The 20,796-nt window shown below is 44.5% G+C and overlaps 1 protein-coding gene across 6 annotated transcripts in view; it reads right to left on the minus strand.

The window, feature by feature from the left end:
* Nucleotides 1-20,796, minus strand: part of asap1b (ArfGAP with SH3 domain, ankyrin repeat and PH domain 1b) — a 60,873-nt gene that overhangs the window by 5,912 nt on the left and 34,165 nt on the right. For 4 of the 6 annotated variants that reach the window (XM_069159617.1, XM_069159616.1, XM_069159619.1 and 1 more), the window contains exons 9-24: nucleotides 20,562-20,637; nucleotides 19,056-19,142; nucleotides 18,434-18,442; nucleotides 17,991-18,091; nucleotides 17,760-17,829; nucleotides 14,345-14,432; nucleotides 14,029-14,077; nucleotides 10,774-10,940; nucleotides 8,448-8,581; nucleotides 8,139-8,230; nucleotides 7,847-8,033; nucleotides 5,709-5,794; nucleotides 4,822-4,937; nucleotides 4,659-4,726; nucleotides 3,399-3,506; nucleotides 1,751-1,973 (exon numbers count right to left, since the gene is read on the minus strand). In XM_069159617.1, coding sequence (XP_069015718.1) covers nucleotides 1,751-1,973; nucleotides 3,399-3,506; nucleotides 4,659-4,726; nucleotides 4,822-4,937; nucleotides 5,709-5,794; nucleotides 7,847-8,033; nucleotides 8,139-8,230; nucleotides 8,448-8,581; nucleotides 10,774-10,940; nucleotides 14,029-14,077; nucleotides 14,345-14,432; nucleotides 17,760-17,829; nucleotides 17,991-18,091; nucleotides 18,434-18,442; nucleotides 19,056-19,142; nucleotides 20,562-20,637 — 1,661 coding nt within the window. The remainder of the gene's footprint in view (nucleotides 1-1,750; nucleotides 1,974-3,398; nucleotides 3,507-4,658; nucleotides 4,727-4,821; nucleotides 4,938-5,708; nucleotides 5,795-7,846; nucleotides 8,034-8,138; nucleotides 8,231-8,447; nucleotides 8,582-10,773; nucleotides 10,941-14,028; nucleotides 14,078-14,344; nucleotides 14,433-17,759; nucleotides 17,830-17,990; nucleotides 18,092-18,433; nucleotides 18,443-19,055; nucleotides 19,143-20,561; nucleotides 20,638-20,796) is intronic. The other 2 variants (XM_069159614.1, XM_069159618.1) reach the window with 1 other exon arrangement.

Raw genomic sequence — 20,796 nt, forward strand, 5'->3', positions numbered from 1 at the left:
AGATGAGGAAGGTGGGAGAGAATCGAACAGTATGTCAGTCTTATAAAAGAGCTGCTGCTTCCACACACGGGAAAGTAACACCGTGGAATCTTCTCAGTGGTGAAGCAAAGCAGAAAAAAGGAAGGAGGAACGGTGTGAGGCCGGACCCCCGGGGTGGAGAGCGAGCTCTTCAGCACCCGCCGGGAGAGAGGAAGAGGGAGAGAGAGAGAGAGAGGGAGAAAGAAGGAGAGAGAGAGGGAGAGCCGCTGAGGTGCAGCATCTGCAGAGTCAGCATGTTACTCCAAATGCATGTCGGTTGTTTATCCTCTTATTTCATCTTATTTTTGCATAAATCAAACTTAAAAAAATTGACTTGTTTCCAGTGCCGTTGGAACTTTTTAAAGGATCTGAAACGACGGCTGTGACCGATCATAAATATTCGTATCCAACTCCAAGAACTAATCTGAGTTGCTTTTAATGGAGCCGGGAACTAAATTTAGACTCATCTCTCAGTACAGAGATGAAGCGAACGAAGAGCACAAGTCTCTGGTGTGAATTTCTCCATTTTTTTTTTTCTAAATTAAGCATTCAAACCGGGTTATTTTGAAACTGTTCAAATCAACTTTTTAAGATTCTTAATTACATTTTTGTTTATAGTACTTTTATAGCTCTAACTATAACACTGTAGCTAACTACCTTGCAATAAAAATGAACCTTGAGTTAGCATCGATTGCCTAACCCTATCTTGAGATGATATATTTGTGATAAGCATGTACACTTTGGCCCTGTCTTTGTCTACTTTTTTTAAGATCCATTGTTAGAAAAAGGACGTCTAACTTTGATCGCATATCTGCCACATTATGACGTTATAAACAGCATGTGAGGGACGAGCCAACACTCAGCTGAAACGTGTTCTCCTGCACTGGAAACAGGTGAAATTTCACACCCTTTGCTTTAAGAAAAATAAGATTTCAATGTTCAATAGTGGATCAAACAAGTGGTTAAGATGGATGTTGGCAGCTTATGCAGTGTTTTCAACCACGTGCTGTTTCCAAATATCTAAAACAGAGAGGGGGAGTGTTATTGTTAATACTAATACTGCAGCGGCAGCAGGCCCGCAGTGTACTCTGTGTGTACTCTGTGTGTACTCTGTGTGTACTCTGTGTGTACACCAGGCCGAGGCTGATGAGGAATGCCTTCTCCTGCAGCCATGTTTTCTTAAAAGTTTACTGTGTAAGCAAACTTAATGACACCTGCTTCCCGCCTCCCGATCTCTATGCTGACAAATTGCATACCACTGCAGGGTGTGTAAATGTGTGTGTGTGTGTGTGTGTGTGTGTGTGTGTGTGTGTGTGTGTGTGTGTGTGTGTGTGTGTGTGTGTGTGTGTGTGTGTTTGTGTGTGTGTGGAGGCTGCCTGATAGCACACAGAAGAAACTATCCAGTGGAGTGATTACGAAGCATTCCTGTCCTGGACATAATCAAACATTAACAAACCGTGATTAAAGTCTATTTCACACCCTACCGTGCCTTTGCAGTCACCACACACACACACACACACACACACACACACACACACACACACACACACACAGTAGAGCATACACACAACCTTTTACACCATTTGACATTTGCAAAAAAAGAGATATTAGCGGAAAATACGATCTCCTGAGTTAATTGACCAATTGGCGGTTAGAAGCTACAAACTGATTCAAGTGGATGAAACTCGTCTGCAGGTGGATGCAGAGGACACTCGGAGCAGGCAGGTCTGACCTTTGCCCTGGTTCCTGGGCGGCAGCGGCGGCCCGTCGGCCACCGGGGAGGAGCTGAGGTCGGTGGAGGCGCTGTACATCTGGAAGGCGCTGTAGGAGAGACGCTGCTGCTTGTCCCTCTGGCTGATGAAGCCCGGCAGGGAGAGCTTGTCGTGGGGGGAGAGGCTGGAGGAGTGGCAGAAGCTCTGAGGCCTCGGGGAGCGGTCCTTCTTGATGGGACTGGGCTGGAGGAGGAGAGGGGAGGAGGGGGGAGGGACGCAAGGGAAGATGAAGTCCTTATTCTCTCAACCTGCAGACAGTGTAACCTGACGTGCGAGAACTCGAAACCTCGGACACATTTCAAGGAAAAATCCACTCGTGCTGTGTGATAGTCAAGAAACAATATTTCTAAATGTCCAACTGTGGTTTCCAACAGCACCAGTTTCACGTTAAAGTATAGTCGGAAAAATGTTGTTGAATTTTAGAAAAAAAAAATAAAAAATCAAAATTCACGCAAACTGAACCCAGATTTAACCGACATGTCTAAACGTCTGTCGACGTCTAAAAAAAAAGAAAAAAAAAAGAAAGAAAAAAAAAAAAAAGTTTAGTCTTTATTGTTCATTGTAGTCGGCTTCCTTTCGCTCGACGCTGTTATGTCTTCACGCACACGTTTCCTGGTTGGTTTGTTGAAGCGACTGCAGCACAATGAAATTATGCATCATGGAGATCTACCGTTATATTCAACATGTGAAGTTTGGTTGTTGCAAAATCATCGATCTGGAAGTGAAGTTTCACTTTGGATTCTGTAGAACTGCGGCCCACAATACGTCTGCTTATGCTCCAAATGAACAGAAAATCGATCTGAATCAAATAAATTGAACCCTGATCTTGGTAACGTTAAAGGAACGCTCTTATAAACCCAGGTCACACTGATGTAGTAGATTGTAGGTCAGAAAATCTTTTTCGTTTACACATCTAGATGACAAATAAATCAAGTTTGAATGAGATTTAAATGACTATTTTAAGAAGTTAGAATCTGCTTCTGAGGATTTTTTTTTTTAAATAAAAAATAATACCCAAAGTCTTGATATATTTTGACCTAAAAAACACCAGATAGATGAAACTTTCTGGCTTTTCCACAGCAGAAACCCTGACAGAGACTCAGGCTGCATTACACCGAGGTGAACCGAAGCTACTCTGAATAGAAGACATCTGCATCCACTGTTGATTTCTGCCTCGTCGTGCATGAAAGTTCAGTCGGTGAGGATCTACGGGGAAACCCGTCTGATGATGATGATGATGATGATGTGGGATTGGAAACATCTTACTGTAACACGTCACGTGAGTTCAGATAAGAGCAAAAATAAAGCAAGAAGCACCCCGAGAAGATAAAAAGGGAAACTAAAAATAAACTGAATCCACATGAGCTGTAGAGAAATCTCTGATGAGTCATAACTGAACGTCGGTTTAACTCAGATGCAGGTTTCTTATTATTTAAATAGCATGGCACAAAAAAGAGAAATGAATGTCTTTAATTGACTTTTTTAACATGTTTTTATGTTCCTAAATATCAGTTTTTATGTGAAGCACTGCATGTAGTTTTCTTGCTGTAAATAAACTCTTGAGCTGCATTTCCTGTATGAAAGGTGCTGTTCAAATAAAGTTGAAACCTTGTCATCCAGGTCGTCATCGCTCTCGTCCATCTCCTCCAGTCTGAGGCTCCACTCATACTCCACGTGGATGTGAGGGTTGAACTTCCCCTCGGCAGCCTGCACAAGCTGACAGACACAAACAAATCAGTTATAGACATGCAGCCCTACAATCCATCTCCCAAACAAACAATTATGAATTAACGGAGGTTCCCACGACAGCCAAAAGAAAATCTGGAGATGCAGCTTTTGTCGGTTCTGCTCCAAAAGTTGTGTGGAAAACACTTTCCGTAGATATCAGGGGAGCTGGTGCAGTAAATACTTTTAAAAGAAAGCCTAAAACATCTCTTTACTTTAGCCTTTAACTAACTACACCTGAAGCTCTTTTGCCTTTTAAATGCGTTCTGCTTTATTCTATATTATAACTCTGTGTTGTCTTGTGTTTAATTTGATCTGTTCTAATGCCATAGATGCATTTTTCTTATATCTAAAACACATTTTGACATCCTTTGTCTGTTTTTGTGTGAAGCATGTCATTTTCTTGCTGTGAAGCACTTTAAGCTTCATGTCTTGTATGAAGGGTGCTACACAAATAAAGTTTATTATTATGATTAATATTAATTCAATTTTTTTAGTAAATTACCTGTCTTATTTAATTGTATTTTTTTGAATTGTCTATAAAACACACATTTATATATACAGCTGTAAAAATAGAAAAAAAAGAATAGAAAAACAACTGGCTGGCATTGGAAAAAAAACTGCTTCAAAACAACGACAATGAGATGAAGGTATGTCGAAACTGGCTGCTCATATAAATAAAGGCCAAACAAACACACAATACACTGACGTCATAGGTTACAGCGACACTGAGTCAGGGTGTTGACACTAAACACACATCAGTCATTCTCCCTTTCTAAATATGAGGAAAATATTCTGTTTATAGAGGAAAGGAAATGAGAAGTAGTTAAAAATTCTAACGTACAAATAAATGTACTTATTATTATTAGAGAATCTACACTGTATTTAATGTGTTTTCTTTGTCTGCTTGCTCATATTTGCGTTAATAGCAAACATACATCTGCCATTACTTCCACTCTGCTGCCACTGTTGCCCGAGGCTGGAGACAGACCTTAGACTGCCATCTAGTGTTCTCACCGGACCGCACAATAACCGCTCCGCATACAGTCTCTCCGAGAGACTTAAAATCTATCTGACCACATTAGTGTGTTTTGTGCACGTTTTATTCCGTCGACTGTGATGTCCGGCGGCTCCCCTACTTACTGCCTCCTCGCACTGAGTGTTCCTCAGTCGCCTGGCAACATCCAGCGCCGTCTCTCCGTTCTGATTGGCTAAAGGGGCGAAGGAAGGGATAATCAACAGTTAGGAGCCTGATGCGTGCGCGCGAGGAGACGACGCGAAGGATGAACCTCGGCGTGGGACTCACTGATGTCGGTGGCCGGCTTGCCCCTCAGGAGTAACTTGAGGCACTCGGGCTTCTCGTACATGCAGCAGTAATGCAGGGCGGTGTTCCCCCACTCCGTCTGCTTATCCAGGTTACCGCTGGGGTTAAAAAATAAATGCATAAACCAGAGTGAGAGCACAGGTCACATGCCTGAGGATGTTTTCCCACAGTCCTGCAGCTGCAGGTTAATATGCTGTGAACCAGGATTTCGTGATTTAGCACGAAAGAGAAGACACATTAGACGTCTTTGAGATGAGGCGAGCACTTAAATCACTCATAAAAACAAAAATCCCAAACTGTGTATCAGACAGATGCTCAGAAAAACAAGCTGACACAGTTAGAGCTGGTAAACTATTCTTAGATCCACTGCATTTCCCCTAAAAATTAAAAAAAAATAAAAAGCCAGGAAAAGTATTCCAACTAACGAGAGCTAAGCGTGATATCGCAGGAGCGATTAATTAATGAGAGGGTGTTCTTCTTGTGGAGGCCGTGTGCAGTCGGAGCAGCGGTGGGTAAACAATTGAAAAGAGGGGAATAAATTAAGGCAGAGAACAAGTGCTTGACCCATTTCTGTTTGCCTTGTGGGAATCTGAGCTGAGCTGAGCTGTGCGGCGCTAAGCTCTCTCCTCTGCACTTCCACCGCTTCCTCGCAGACCGAGGAAGACTCGCAGCACACAGACGCATCAAATTTAACAGAGCATCCCACAAAACTGTGTCGTTTAACACGGAGTTTTCCTCTAAAGCGGCGATGTGTTTTCAGTAATGTTGGCGGCTTTTTAATTCACCGAACCGACGCGAATCCAACACGAAAATAATTGTATTTAATGTAAATGAGTCCAAAAAAAAAATTTTTTAAAAATTAAATGTACCTGTTCTGCACGAGGAAGTCCACCAAGTGCAGCGAGGTCTGGTCAGCAGTCCGTACGGAGTAGTGCAGTGCCGTCTCCCCGGATTCCTGCAGGGGGCCATCAAACACAGCAAAGACATGGTGAGGCAATCTTGGGCAGCATCCATTCTGTATTCTCTCCCCGTCTCTGTGTCTCTTTCAGCATTTTAACAAGCTGCAGTAAACAAAATGGCTCCTAAAAACAATATTTCTGCAGGCATGACAGCGGGTTTTGTATATTTATGGGAGACTATTGCGTTAATTTGAACTGATTAGACGTATTAAAACTGGACCCGGGTGTTATTCTGTGAGATAAAAGGTGGAAATATATGAAAGTACAATACATTTACTGTGTTTTTGTGGCATCTGTAGGGTAAAACAGAGGCTCTATTTAACCATGCACTCCTGTCATGCCTCTCTGTCTTGGTTTGGGGGGAGAGGGGTTGGGGTGTCACCGCGCAGCCCTTCCGATGTACTGACAGCAGCAGATCAGATATCGGTGAGTCAGACTTCATAGCGCAGACAGCAGCAGCAGCAGCAGCAGCTCCGTCACCAAACGCCATCCACTTTAATTCCACTGCAGCGTTCTTCACTTAATTTTTCATTAGAGAACGCCCGTGTTTTTTTTTTTTTTTTTGTGTGTTATAAAACCGTGACCCATTTACGTCAGATTAAGTCTGATCATGCATGTTGTTTACGGTACAGCGTCTTCACCATCCACTGCTCGTCATTGCACTTCCACTCGTGGGGACCGACAGCTGCGGCGTGAAAAAGGCAACAAAGAAACAAAGAAAAACAGAAAATAAAAAGCAGACACATTGGACTGAGCCGCCGCAGATGTCGCCCGTCTTAAATCAGATGGTGCCCCCGCAATGTGGCGGAGGTTGCTGGCTACCACCACCTGCTGGTGAAGCTATCCTCGCATGACTCACATTTTTCCAAACCGTTCCACCCATTTCCGAATAATTCAACCGGCGAGGCAGAAATGTGTCAGCGTCGGTCGTCCTGCTGGGAATAAAACCTCACGCGAGGGCGAACCGCTGCGGCAACATGTGCGGAGCTCCCGGCAGGAGTTTCCTGGGCTGCGTAGTCCGGTGTGAGATCATTATGTGTGTGATGGAAATGTACTGTATATGTGTTAGTGTGAATACGTGGAGGTTACCGGGCCAAGCTGACAGATTCCAGACATATTTTCGCACTTCTTTCTCTCTCTCTCGCTCTCCCCCCCCTCCCACCCCTCCAAGTGGTATCAAGAAGTGCAGATAGTTTTGGATTTCTTTCTTTCTTTGAAACTTGCACTGATACTCATTGAATTTAAATTTGCATATCAAAACATTTAACAGCGCTCCTTTTCCCTGTCATGATTTACTGTACTTGCATACAGGGGCTTCAACTATTCATCTAATCTGCTTGTTTTCTCAAAACGAGAAAAATACCCAACAGCCAGTCAAACCTAAAGTTTAGTTTTTCAAATTGCCTCTTTTATCTGACCAACAGTCCAAAACTGAGCAATATTCATTTGCTTATTATGGAAAACCCGGAAATGTTCACATCTAATGAGCTGAAAATGACTTTTTTGGGGGCATTTTTACTGATAAAAATTTGTAAACACGTTGTTTAACTACATGCAAATATCCTTAAAATGAGGTGTGGTCAGGTGCATTGTGGGTGCACTGCTATCTTAAGGAAGCTGAACGTGATTGGACCAACAAAAACCTGGTCTTAAGTCGCTGGCGTAGAATTTAACCGTTTTTTTCAAGGGCGCCGTATTACGACAGTATGAGATAGTACGTTCCTGCACAGGCGGGCGCAGCAGACAAACAGGGTCATGCAGCAGTGCACAAACATGCGAAAGATTAAAAAAAATTAAAATAAAAAGATTAGTGAAGTGAAAGATTATCATTCTGCAGAAGCTAGCCAATCCGTAGTTATATTAGTCGTACACCAAGGTGCAAGCACATCTGGCTTTTAAAAAGGAAATCAGAGATGACGCTCAGCTCGAAACACGATTAATTAAGGGACGGTAATACAACCCATTTGGTCCCGGCACGTCAGATAATCTGCCGTCAAACTAAGAAAAGATGATTCCGACGCTCCCCGATATGCACTCGTGCCACTCACCGGTCCCGTCTCGGGGAGCAGCTCCATCAGCTCCACCCCCTCCGCGTAGACCTGAATGAGAGACAGCAGGTCCCTGGACTGAACCGCCTCGAACAGCTCGATCATTTTAGCCGCCGCGGACGTGCACGTCTTCCTGGCGTACTTGTGGTCCACATACTTCGCGTTGATGAACTCCTTCCTCACCGTCCTGCGGGCAAACACGTTTTGCGGGGTTTTTTTTAAACAAATTTTTAAAAGGGTGTTTTTCAGAGAAGTCGTTCGTTCGGGTGCGAGAGGCGCGGAGAGTACTTACATGTCGCTGGAGGGAGTTGGCTTTGGCGTAGGGGTAGTGAGGTTTCCCTCCATGATCTCATTGAAACTACTGTTCCCGACATTCTTGGCCAGCTGGGTGAGAAAGAGGGAAACGATCAGCGTCGGGGCAGAATAACATCGACGTAGCGGAGCGACGTCCACGTGCGCCGCTTCGGGGGTGAAACTCGGCTCCGTCCCGTCCCGTCCTTTTCCGCAAGTCTTTCATTACTTCTAATATTTCACTGCAGGTGAAAGTAGTGAAGGGCGTGCCCCGAGGAAAGCTGCTCATTCACTCGGCTGTCTGACTCACCAAGAGTTCTGAGGTTCCTAGCTTGTCCAGCTCCATGGACTGGATGCGGGAGATGTGGACCCCCATCTCTCTGTGGATGCCGGAGCACTCGATGCAGGTGAGGATCCCCAGGTTGGTGGACAGCCACTTCGGGTCTACAAACAATGATAAAACAGTGCGAGTTGCTAAAACGGAAATACGAATTGAGCTAAGTTAAAAGAAAAACAAAAAACACATTGTTATGCATATTGAACATTGAGCTACAATCTGCAGTTGAAAGCTCTAACAGAGAAAGTTGCCGGCTCTTACTACAAATCACAGACATTTTATAACTAAGAAATCCCGCAAAGTCGAGTCAGTAAACTTTAATATATGAAACGGGGAAACGAGCTCAGTCAATATTTTTTAAAAGAAAGCTCAAAACACATCTCTTTACTTTAGCCTTCGACGAGCTACTCTCGAAGGTCTCTCACTTGAACTACCGCGCCGTAAAAAAATGCACATTGCTTATTCTATATTTTAAGTCTATTTGTGTTTAATTTTGTGCATTTTACCTTTTCTTATGCATCTCATTTTCAGTTCTATATTTTTAAATGTTCCTTTAGATCTCTTTTTATGCGAAACACTGCGTGTAATTTTCTTGCTGTAAAGCACTTTGAGCTGCATTTCTTGTATGAAAGGTGCCATACAAGCAAAGTTCATTATTATTATTATTTCATTATTACTTCTTTGCACTGATTAGAGCTGATGACACAAGTCTATTTTTACACATTAAATTTCCTTCTAAATGAAGTGGACGCTGAAACCAAAGCCTGTTTTATTGATTTCCCTCATTAATCCACTAGAGGACGGCGCCAGTGATCACCTCACACTGCAGGACGGGAGATTGCGTAACCTACCGCTAAGTAAAGGGCGCGAGCGTGCTGCGATGCGACTTCACACGGCAGCGTCTAAACCGCTGAGACCGACCGGGACCGCTGCCTGACGCTCGGAGATTGAAGCGAGCCTCAAACTCGACTGCGGTGTTGTGACCTCGGCGACGCCGCGAGGCGAGGGGATGCTGCTCGGTCTGAATCCGGCAAGAGGGCGCCGGGCGGAGGCGGGTGGAGACGACGGCCCCCAATAAAACCCAATGAGTCACACACACGCGCGCGCACACACACACACACACAGACAAGCTGGCGACGGGTCAGAAAGTGCATGTTAAGCACGACGGGTGAGTGAACGGTGACCTCTGTAGCTGCTTAATGCTAAAGCTGCAAATCAGTGACGTATATGTCGGACGAGATGAGATGGGAGACCTATTTCTACTCGGAGCGACGGGAACGAAGAGGCGACCTTTGAAAGTCATTACAAAACGACCTTCCGACCACGGAGCTGGTTTTATGTGTCGAGCGAAAAAGGCGTTTTTAGAGCTCGGTGTCATGTCCTCGGGGGGGTGGGGGGTGGGGGGGGGGCAAGACCCACATCTGGAGCATGTGTCGCAACTGAAGCCATGTATACGGATGGATGTGGCAGAGGGAGGACAGACGTGACAGATGACCCCCTCCCCCTCCGCCCCACCACCCTCTGCAGATCGCAGGGGTCGACGGAGTGTGTGTGACTTATGTAACGACGTGACGTAATGATGTTGTTCCTCAAAGCCTTGAAATCTCTCCTCCTCCACCCTCCTCCACCCTCCTCCACCCTCCCCCTCTCGGTGCACAAAGTCCTCCCGTCGGTCGGCCGCCGCGCTGCCGTGTGTGTTTGTGTGGAGCGAGCTGAAGTGTGCGTGTGCATGCGCGTGTGTGTGTGTGTGTGTGTGTGTGTGTGTGTGTGTGCGTGTGTGCGTGTGTGTGTGTGTGTGTGCGCGCTAAGTGTCAGAGGGCCTGAATGTCTGTGGCACTCCTGAGTGCTGACTCTTTGTTTCCCTATTGCGGGGGAGGATCAGGATCGGGTTGTGCCCTGAATGCTAACAACGCCAGCGCACGCACGCACACACACACACACACACACACACACACACACACACACACACACACACACACACACACACACACACACACGCACACACACACACACACACACACACACACTTGTTTGTTCGAAGGCCGTTGGGGGATTTGCAGCGTAGCTCGCTCAGTTGCCGTCCGACTGAAGGACGCAAGAGTTCAAGGCAGCCGCGACACTGCAGAGACATCAAGACTGCCGCGTGGCTTTAAATAAAATATTTGTCCACAGCTGAATCGGAAAGTGCTGATAGCGAAGGTGTTTGTTATTTTCCCTCTCGTAAGTTGACGAAGCACAAAACAGAATGTGTGCGTGTATAGAGAGTCTCTCCGGACACACACCGGCGGCGGCAACACACCTGAAGCTCCACAGTCGCAGCAGATTTCGTTGCCCGGCATGCGCAGCACGTCTTCTATGATGGCTTTAGTCAGGTCCTCCAATCCGTCCTCGCCGCCGCTGCTCTGCTCGCCTCGAAACGCCATGTTTAAGGCCTCCTCCTTACTGTTGGTCAGCACCGAGATCCAGCTGCGAGAGGGAACACATCATTCATAATGTTAGAAAAAAAAAAAAAAAAAAAAAAAAAAGCGATGTACAGTTTTACAGTTCCTGTCACTGAGCACATTTTGATCATTTTTATCCGTAAAATATTTCTCTCCTGTAGAACCAGATCTCAGTTTGAGTTGGGGAGGCAGAAACTTTTTAAGATTAGGAATACAACTTTCTCTTATTCAATAAATCTTATAGTTGAAGATGGTTCAGGATCGCCTGAAGTCAGCCTGCGTTTTTTTTTTTTAATTTATTTAAACGTGTGAACTTTTTGTTTTACCTTTTTAGTGATTGTTAAATTTTCTTGGACCATGTGACATAATGATTTTACACTCAAGATAAAATTGAATTGATTTGAATTTATTCCGAAATCCTTCAAAAAAAATACAAAATACAAAGAAGAGCAGCAAATCCTCACAAAAAGCTAGAATGACTGGGTAGTTTTTCATTTTTGCTTCAAAACAAATGCTTAAACGATGAATCAGTTACATTAATTTTTGGACATAATTTTTATTCCCTAAAAAGTGAAATAATAGTTATTAAGGAATACGGTGTCATTTTCCATTAACTTATTCTAACATGACTTTGTATGAACAAGGTGGAAGAACGAACGTGTCTGCGGTCCAAAAACAGATAGATGCTATCGTTCATACATACAATGCAGTAACAGACAGATAATCTAATCCTCAAAACAAGAGAAAATATAACAGCAACATTACTTCAGCTCATCTGATCTGTAATCGCTCAGATTGATCTTTATGAATTAAAAAAAAAAATGTCCTGATTATGTCTGATTATTTGAGAAAGCAGAGCACACGCACAGATGCACCCACAATTACAATCACAATCACCCCCTCCCCCCTCCACTCCCCTCCCACCCACCCTCCCACCCACACACACACACACACACACACACACACAGGACTGCAGTCATTAACAATCACACAGACAGGAAGCACTGTAGCTGCCTTTGAAACATGGCCTCCTGCAGTTCACTACACAGCACAATCTGGTCCTGCGATCTACAAACTGAACTGACCCTCACGCACACACACACACACACACACACACACACACACACACACACACACACACACACACACACACACACACTGGGCTTTATGAGGCGGACATCAGCACTTCCTCTGTCCCTGTCACTCAACCCGTCTGTATAGGCAGAGCGCAGACAGCGAGTGGGCCGTATGAACCGACGTGTTGTATTGTCTGTATGTGTTATTTTAACCCACTGATGCGTCGGCGTGCAGATGACGAGCCAAAGCGGTTTTGTGTTTACGTCTAAGAGGCATTATAATATGCCAGCAGTCTAATTGAGGTGGGGGGGGGGGGGGGCGTGATTGCACAGAAGCAGGAGCCCTATGGAATAGTCAATATTTCAAGGGAAACCCCGTGAAGACGCTGCTGCCGCGGCAGCAGTTAGAATTGCGTGGCAGAAGCGGAGCCGCGAGCCGGATCCCAAAGGACAACGTTTACACGGAGATACCGAGTGTTTGAGCAGCGCCGAGCGGAGTGGCACAACCGCAGCGAGGCTGGAACAAAGTTTCCATCTTCAGAGGAAGAACATGGCAGCCCGGAACAAAAGCGTCACAAATCAAAGCGGGTTTCCTGCGAGTTTTAGTCTAGATGGCTGCGAAATATTCAGGCAGCAGTTTACTCTTTAAAATTCGATTCATGTGTTTGTGAACGATTCGATGAGATGTTGTTTCCATGACTCTCTTACGAATTGGATAAAAAAAATAAAACCCTCCCTGTTATGATAATCGGAGGCAGCGACACGGCACTCAGCTGCAGTTTGTGATTTTTGTTTTGTTTTTGTTTGCTTGTTTGTCGTCGCTGATATTTGATGTGCTCCTGTTTGTCGGTAAGGTCCAGATATGAAACGAGACAGATCTCAGAGTGAGCTTATTGGTGTCATTGACATGGCCTTTAAATAACATTGGAGCTGTTAATCAATTCGTAGAAAATTAACTGGAGGCCGTTATGACAATAATTAATCGGTGACATCCAACAACCACAGCTTTTTCAATTTTGGGGACATTCTTATTTTGTGTGAAATAACTTAGAATAAATAATATATTTCTCTCCTTCTGCACATATTTGAATAGGAACCCACAGCTGATATTCTTATAACAATGGAGAAACATAAAAATGAATTAACCAACTGAAAAAGACACGAAAGAAGAATCAGGCTGAAAATTCCCAGATTTTTAAACCTGTCTTACTCTCTGACAAACGGATTTTAATACCTTAGCTTTCACCACCTTCTTGTAAAAGTTATTGGCAAAAAAAAAAAAAGCAGCAAAAGCAGCCAGCTAAGCAAATTACCAATTAATCGACAGCAATAACAAACACATGCATTACTTATTGTTTCATATGTAACATGATTGTAATTCAACAAAGGAAAACCGAAAGAAAAAAAAAAGATAAAAAAGCCAATCAAACTAACCGCCCTTGAACCGACATTTCTTTATGTAACACCGACTTCTTTTCCTTTTCGGTCACTACAACAATGTGCGTCGTGAAACTGTGTAAGAAGGTCACCGAAAAAAAACCACCAACTGCTTCACATGTACAGAAAAAAAAAAAGGGGTAAAGTAGTCCAAAAAAAAAACCTCAAATATCTACTGCTCAGATAGAAACTGTGTGCCCGCCTGCGTCACGGCACCGTGGGAAACAACAGTATGTGGTTACAGCGACCTGAATTACTTCAGACCACAAATCCTCACCGCTGCCTTCGCTGCCACCCACTCTGAACACACTCACAATGTTAAACTCTTCCTGTCTTCAACAATGACAATGAGCCGACAAGGCCGCCACCAGCCAACACGCCATTGTTCAAAAAAAAAAAAAAAAGCTTTCAATGACGGCTCGAGATCGCATGGAAATATCTTAAATCGGTCGCTGGATGCGAGTCTTCGGGTTACGTTAGTTTTTAGTTTGTCTGAGAAAATGAGGATTCAAAATCTCTCTAAAGGGGTCGTGAAGTTAAAAAAAAACAACAACAACAAAAACTGAAGGAGATTGTGTATTTTCGAGCAATGTTACTCACATGACAAACTCTTGTTCATCCTCGGCTTGGAAATGATACGTCCGGTTGTCTGTGGAGGGGGAAAACAAAATGTGACGTTTACATATGCAACTTTTCACTTTGGCATTTTATGAAAGGAGGAAGCGACAGCCGGCATTTTGTAAATTATTCAAAAACATCACTTATCTGTGTGATAAAATATTCAAAAAGTGTGTGTCACGCTTCCTTCGGATTTATTTCCCTTGTCGTTCGTACGAGACGGGCATCACCCGCCAAACTGTCGTCATAGTAACACGTTGGTAACCGAACCGTCCCGACGCGCGCGTGTGAAACTTACGGGAAATGAGATCGAAGCACTTCCTGTCCTCGCCGCTCGGCTTCACCTGGCAGGTGAGCAGGTTGAGTTTGACTGGCTGCCTGTTGGACTGTAAGTACAAACAGACTGAGGGTTACCACGGAAACTACACACATCGTCACACCGCAAACAACGAATTATAACAACGCACAATACGACAGTTTCTGTAAATTTGATTTTTTTTTTATTCTGTTACTATTTATCACTTGTTTAGCGTATCAAATGTTCGCAAGGGGATATTTTTAAATAGCTAATGTCTCAAAAACAATCTGAAATTTACAGATCTTTAGTTTAAAGGGATAATAAAACAAAAAAACAACAGATTATTACATGTCAGAAGCAAACATTTGGTGCTTTCTGTATTTATGAGTAGCAATAATTCCATCATTTAATAAATATGCCCCCAAAAAGTTAAAAAAAAAAAAAAAAAAAAAAAAAATTGGGGGCGTGTCCGTTTGACTGACAGGTCAGTGGTGCAGTCAGGTTTCCACTATCGGTGGGCGGGGCATCGACGGGTGACGTCGCTGTCGGCTGCCGCTCGCTAAGTACGCTATTTGTCCACAGCCTTGTTGACGAATCGAATAAGCTCACAAATACAGTGAAATATGTCTCTCAGAGTTCTCGATCACTAAAAATGTCCTTCACATTGATATTTATTTTTTAATCTAATCAACAACAACAAAAAACAAAAAAAACAGAAAAGCAGGAAAAGCTTGCGTTTGAGCCGCTCGAACCACCAGATGGTTGCTATTTTCGCACGATGAAGCATTTGAATAATTGTCACGGCTAAATGTATTAACTCGCGTATGCGTCTCTACTTCTGTGAACTGAGCGACAACACTGTCGCCGAGACAACAGCCCCCCCCCCCCCCCCTTATTAAGAAACAGGACTGTGCTAACTGGGCTGTGTACTGTAATAATGGGCCCAGTTGGCACACGTATGCTGAGCATCGTCTCCCGCCAGTACCCGGGCAGAGGAGGGACGGCGACACGTGCTAATGAAAACGCGAACAGGCTGCGATGAGCCTCGGAGCCCGCTGGCAACGCGCCACGGCAACGAGAGTCACCTAGAGTTCAGCTGCCACGAGGGCTGAAGAAGAAACAGGAGTGCAAGCGGTGGTAAACCGCCCCACGGACAAGAGAGGAATGATTACAAGCTCCAGAACGATTACCGCTCAGCGGGCCGGAGAATAACAGATTTAGCCCCTTTCGTCGCTCGGCAGAACAGAAAGTTTTCCAGTCCCACCCGAGACGACCGCTTCCTCTGAGCCTCTTTTGCAGCAGACAGAAAAAAAAACAACAACAACAAAAAAAAAAAAAACGTGTTTGAGGCAGCGGCCGAGTGAAAGCTCGCGTCACGCTTAACACCTCGGCGCCACAAAAACAAGCAAACGTGAACAACAAAAACCTGCACGGGCCTCCACGTCGGTCACGACGCCAGACATTATCCTCCCTGACGTGTTGCAGCTGAAACGACTGTGTCTGCTGGTAAACGTGACAACTTCCACCGGCTCGGTCACAACAGTCCGACTTTAAACAAACCTTAAATGTTTAAAAAAAAAAACAAAAAAAAAACTTGTTCACGAATACAAGAGGAAATGTTGGTTTAAAGGTACAGCCTGGGCATTTCAAGCAAAAATACCATTCGATAATCATTAGGAACTAATTGACTATTATTAAACTATTACTGCATTACAACCAGGCGCCGGAAATAAAATTGGGGAACTAAAGAAGGACGTAGTTGCGTACACCGACTCATACTCGACTTGGTGCCGATGTAGATGCCGATGTTAGGGAACGTAAAAAAAAAAAAAAAAAAAAAATTCCAGATGTATCATCTGATATATTTTTAGAGAGTGATTAAGTTATCTGAACAACAACAACAAATGTTCAGAACATTGTGCCCTGATTCCGTAACAATGACGTGTAATGGCATATTTTAGAGTTTAACAATAAACTTTATTGTCCAAAAGGACATCAGTGCACGAGAACAGTGAACTTTACTGGGAATTTAATGATTATACATAAATATATACATAAAAAAAACAAAAACACAACACTAATAAATGACTCGAAAGGATCTTTTTCTGCATTATATGCTGTCCAGAAGGTTTTATTGCATTATGTTGCAGCTCTAAAATGAATTAACAGGGCTGAGTTCTCGGAGACATATTTTACTACGTTTACCATCTTAGCTCGGCATGTCAGCCGGCTATCAGCTGCCGCTTAGCACTGAGCTCGAGGTAAAGCTGAGGCCAGTGGGAGCGTCATCAGTTTATGTGTGGGGGTATTTCAGTCTGAACCACAGCGACCGGCAGACGGAGCGTTTCCCTGGAGTCCCTCGTGTTACCATGACAACAAACCACATCCAAGCAAGCACTTACTGCTGCCGTCTTCTTCCAATCGATGTAAAGAAATAGGCCTTAAAATATGATAAATACTAAATACAGATTTAAATTTTTTTTTTTTTTTTAAACACATTTTATTTAAAGACTATTAATTGTTATAGATCATTTTACAAACTTCAGCCTGTTAAAGGTTTGTTTCTTATAGGATCAAGTGGCGATCACAAACTAAGCTTGATCGTTTTCTCGACAATGGATTGAGTCATCTTAGTTTAAAAGATATTTATAGCGCCGCTGCTGGGAGATCAATAAGACGACCTTCCTTACGTAAGAAGTGGTTCATTTATTGGTTTGTGGACGTGAAGAAGATCCTTGGTGTGGCATTTTGAGGAGTATTTATGATTTAACTTTCAAAAACCTTTAAAATTCCTGAATGCAGACTTTTTTTTAAGTCACCAATTGGATTTCCTGCCCATCTGAGCCTGATGAGACACCTGCCGCAGCTCTGCCACAATTAGCTGAATTAACTAATTGCGCTAAACCCCTCGGTCCAGTCGCTCTCTTTGTTAGAAGCTCGCTCTGAGGTTTTAGCTCACTGACCGACACGGTGACAGAAATAACTCGGGATATGGACCCGTTTGTTAGGATTCCTGCATGAAAGAAAAAAAAAAAAAGAAGAGACATCACGCCGAGGCCGCGTCTGCTGCACGAGAGCGGGGACGCCGCCGCACACGCGCCAGCACATACAGTACGCTCGCACTCGCCTCGGAGATGAGTCACCGAGGCGCAGCAGGCTGCAGGGGTAGGGAGAGTGAGAGGGGGGGGGGGGGGGGTGAGGGGAGCGGGGTTGCCATGGCAACCCATCTATGTCAATTCCACTCTGCCAGCCTCCAGATTGAAAGAGCCCAACACACAACCTCCCCGCATGACGCTCTCCCTTTGATCCACACAGTTGCTCGTGAGGGGTCAGGGAGTTCATGTGTGTGTGTGTGTGTGTGTGTGTGTGTGTGTGTGTGTGTGTGTGTGTGTGTGTGTGTGTGTTGTGCACTCACTGTGGCATGAGAGATGGTGAGCATGCCCCCCTTCACTGAGCACTGCCTCCTCTGCCACACCTTCCTCAGCCTGTGTGAGAGAGGGAGAGAGAGAAGGGGGCGTCCACACATTAGTGAAGGGGTTGTCATGTCTTCCTTCCCTGCGAGCGCTTTAAATCTTTAATGCAACATGAACGGCGCACCACAGCGGTTTTTTTTTTTTTTTTAATAGTCTCTGTGTGACCAGCTCACCCGTCACTCTTCTTCAGCAGGTAGCCTTTCTTCTCACTCCCGAACTCCTTGTTCCCCTGCAGCTGGTGCATGCTGTAGCCACCCTGCTTACTCTGCGAGTCCTGTGCAAACCCACCCCGCAAATAATAAAAAAAAAAAAAAAACGACGACGTTAAACACACAGTATGCACAGAGAAGAAGCTGCTTAAAAGACATGCAACACGGACGGACGGACGGACGGACACACACACGCACACACTACAAACTTTATTCTCCAACATCGAAGTTGCAGGGGGCTTTAAAATAAATAAATAAATAAAATGCAGAGAGTGAAAGTGATAACAGAATTAAATAAAAGAAGCCAAGGGGCATGCGCTGGTAAAACACCCCCACGGGGCCAAAACCACGCTACTGTCAAGCAGAACAGACAGATGCCAGCATGCTCCACTTGCACCAGCACTTACTCTTCTAGACTTGATTCCAGACAAGCAGAAGGCAGCGAGAAGGGGGTGGGGGGAAGAGGGGGGGAGAAAGAGGGGAGAGGTGTGAAAGATCCGGCTCAGGTGCAGGCGGTGGGTGTGAAACAAGTGTGTGCGCCGACCAAAAAAAACACAACTATCTAGAAGTACTGCTGAATTACAAGAGAAAGCTACGGAAAGTGTGAAAGGCTGTATAGATGGTTTTCATGCAGGTAGGCGGGCTGAGAGTGTGAACGTGTGAACTGATGGGGAGGGGGTGGGGAGGGGTTTAATTGTAAGCGTGAGTCGGGGCAGTGAGCGTCTCTCCTCTGAGCAGCCAGTGAGGCACAACGCTGGTCACCAGCAAAGCCTACCACACACTGGCTACCAGCATGGTACAGCACTGGGCACTCGCTCCGTGCCGCAGGAGACGAGGCGCCACGCTCGGTCGCGGCCAGAGTGAGAGGAAGTGTGCGGAGGGGTGAGGGGAGGTGTTTCAGTACAGCGCTGGCCGAGAAGCTATCGAGGTCCGCCGCGGCTGTTTTTAGCCCCGACATGTAGCTCGGTTCGGTTCGGTCTGGCCCTGGCGAGAGTTTGGTTTAAATTTGTCTCTGCGTGACCTGCATACCTCCTTCTGGTCCAACTGGAGGGACGACTTGATCAGGTCTCGCAGGGCCGTCAGCTGCTTCTTCTCCTCATCCTGAGTTTGTTTGATCTGTGGAGAGAAAGTGAGAGAAAACGAGTGAGGGGAAGACGCTCCCCAGGAAAAAGCCAAGATTGCACCAGCTGCGTTTACGTGGAACCGTTTATTGCACGAATAAAATATCCTTTGACACAATCTGGTACTTTTTTTTTTTATCAAAACGCACAGTTGCACATTTAATTATCCCTTTAAGAAGATTAATTTATTTTCTTTGACAATTCTGTCATGTACAATCTGTCTCTCACAATGGCATCCAGTTCCTGAGACGCTTTGACAAATGTACACACATCCAAAAAAAACGAACAAACTGATGCAGAGCTCGACAGCAACAGTTGCCATTGGCAACCATTTTGAAAAATTGGCAAGCAATTCTTGGCCTTTGGCTGCAATCAGTGGAAACCAGTTTTTAACAAATGGAAATAGGGACACCAAACAACAAAATGTGCACCTTAATATATAATATATATTTTCATATTTTTCGCATTAGTGATATTTAAATGTCAGTCTAAACAACAGTGCAGCTGTGATGGCGTGTTTACTCGCGTGGACACAGTTTTAGAGATGATGGTAAATAATATTTGATTGTGGGGTGAAAAAATGTTGTTACTTAGGACATCACAAATAAATGCGTAAATTGACTCATTCATAGTTTAATTACTCAAAATATAAGGAGACTAAAAATCTCATTTTCAGTTTTAGCAACGAAACGCTGATGCCCCCGTTGCCAGCCATTTTTAAACGTTAGTGCTGAGCCCTGTGAAGACAAAAGAGCCACACAAGTGCACTGAGAGCTCCCACGACATCTAATGTAATAGAGCGCCTGATGAAGCTCTATGTTAGATCCAATTAGATTAAATTACATTCATTGGGAGCAATCAGTGCAGAGCGGGAGCTCTTTTGTCTGACGTCTACTTTCCAAAGCGCTAAAATCTTCGGACACATGGGGTTCACTGGTTTCTAGAAGATCCCGAATCATGACAGTAGCTGCAGATGCCTCAACGTTTCTGCTTTTAAAACTACAAGGGCATTATTTTAGAATAAAACTGTTGCCTCAGGAAAAAAGCACAGCAGCATTGGAACAAAGAAATGGTGGGCAGCAGTCAGTGCAGGCTCATCCTTTACAAGTGCTAAGTTTCCCTTTACTGATCACGACTTATAACTCGATCATTTGAGCTCCTCCGAATATTTTTTTATTGGAATGTTAAACTGAGACTTCCACTTACTGGCTCTTTTCCTGAGCTTTATACCACGTTATTAAGAGCATCACTAAGAGCAAAACGTCACATTTCATCCTCACAGGACTGCGAGGTGCACGAAAAACAACGAGCCACAACTTCAGACTTCTTTGCACCTCCTCTGGTTCTGCAGAAACTTTAAACTGGTATATGACCAGGAGACAAAATATTAGATGGAGGAGAGGTGGGTATTTACATTGTAGAGATCAGCTGCCAGCTTCTCGATATACTGCTTCAGCTTATCCGCTGTCTTCAAGCCATCTTGGAAGAAACTGGAGGAGGAACAGAGGATGTGAAAGTGAACATTAATGGAGATACAGATCAGCCATTTATGGGAATTACTACTTAACAAATGTCACGTGTTACAGTGTGTGCTCCGTTCGGGCATTATGAAGGTCACAGAGAGAGACAGCGAGGGAGATCGGGGCAGT

Source organism: Embiotoca jacksoni, unplaced genomic scaffold, assembly GCF_022577435.1.
Source record: "Embiotoca jacksoni isolate LCO1_2020_lvr unplaced genomic scaffold, fEmbJac1.0.p SCAF_25, whole genome shotgun sequence".
Classification (NCBI taxonomy): Eukaryota; Metazoa; Chordata; class Actinopteri; family Embiotocidae; genus Embiotoca; species Embiotoca jacksoni.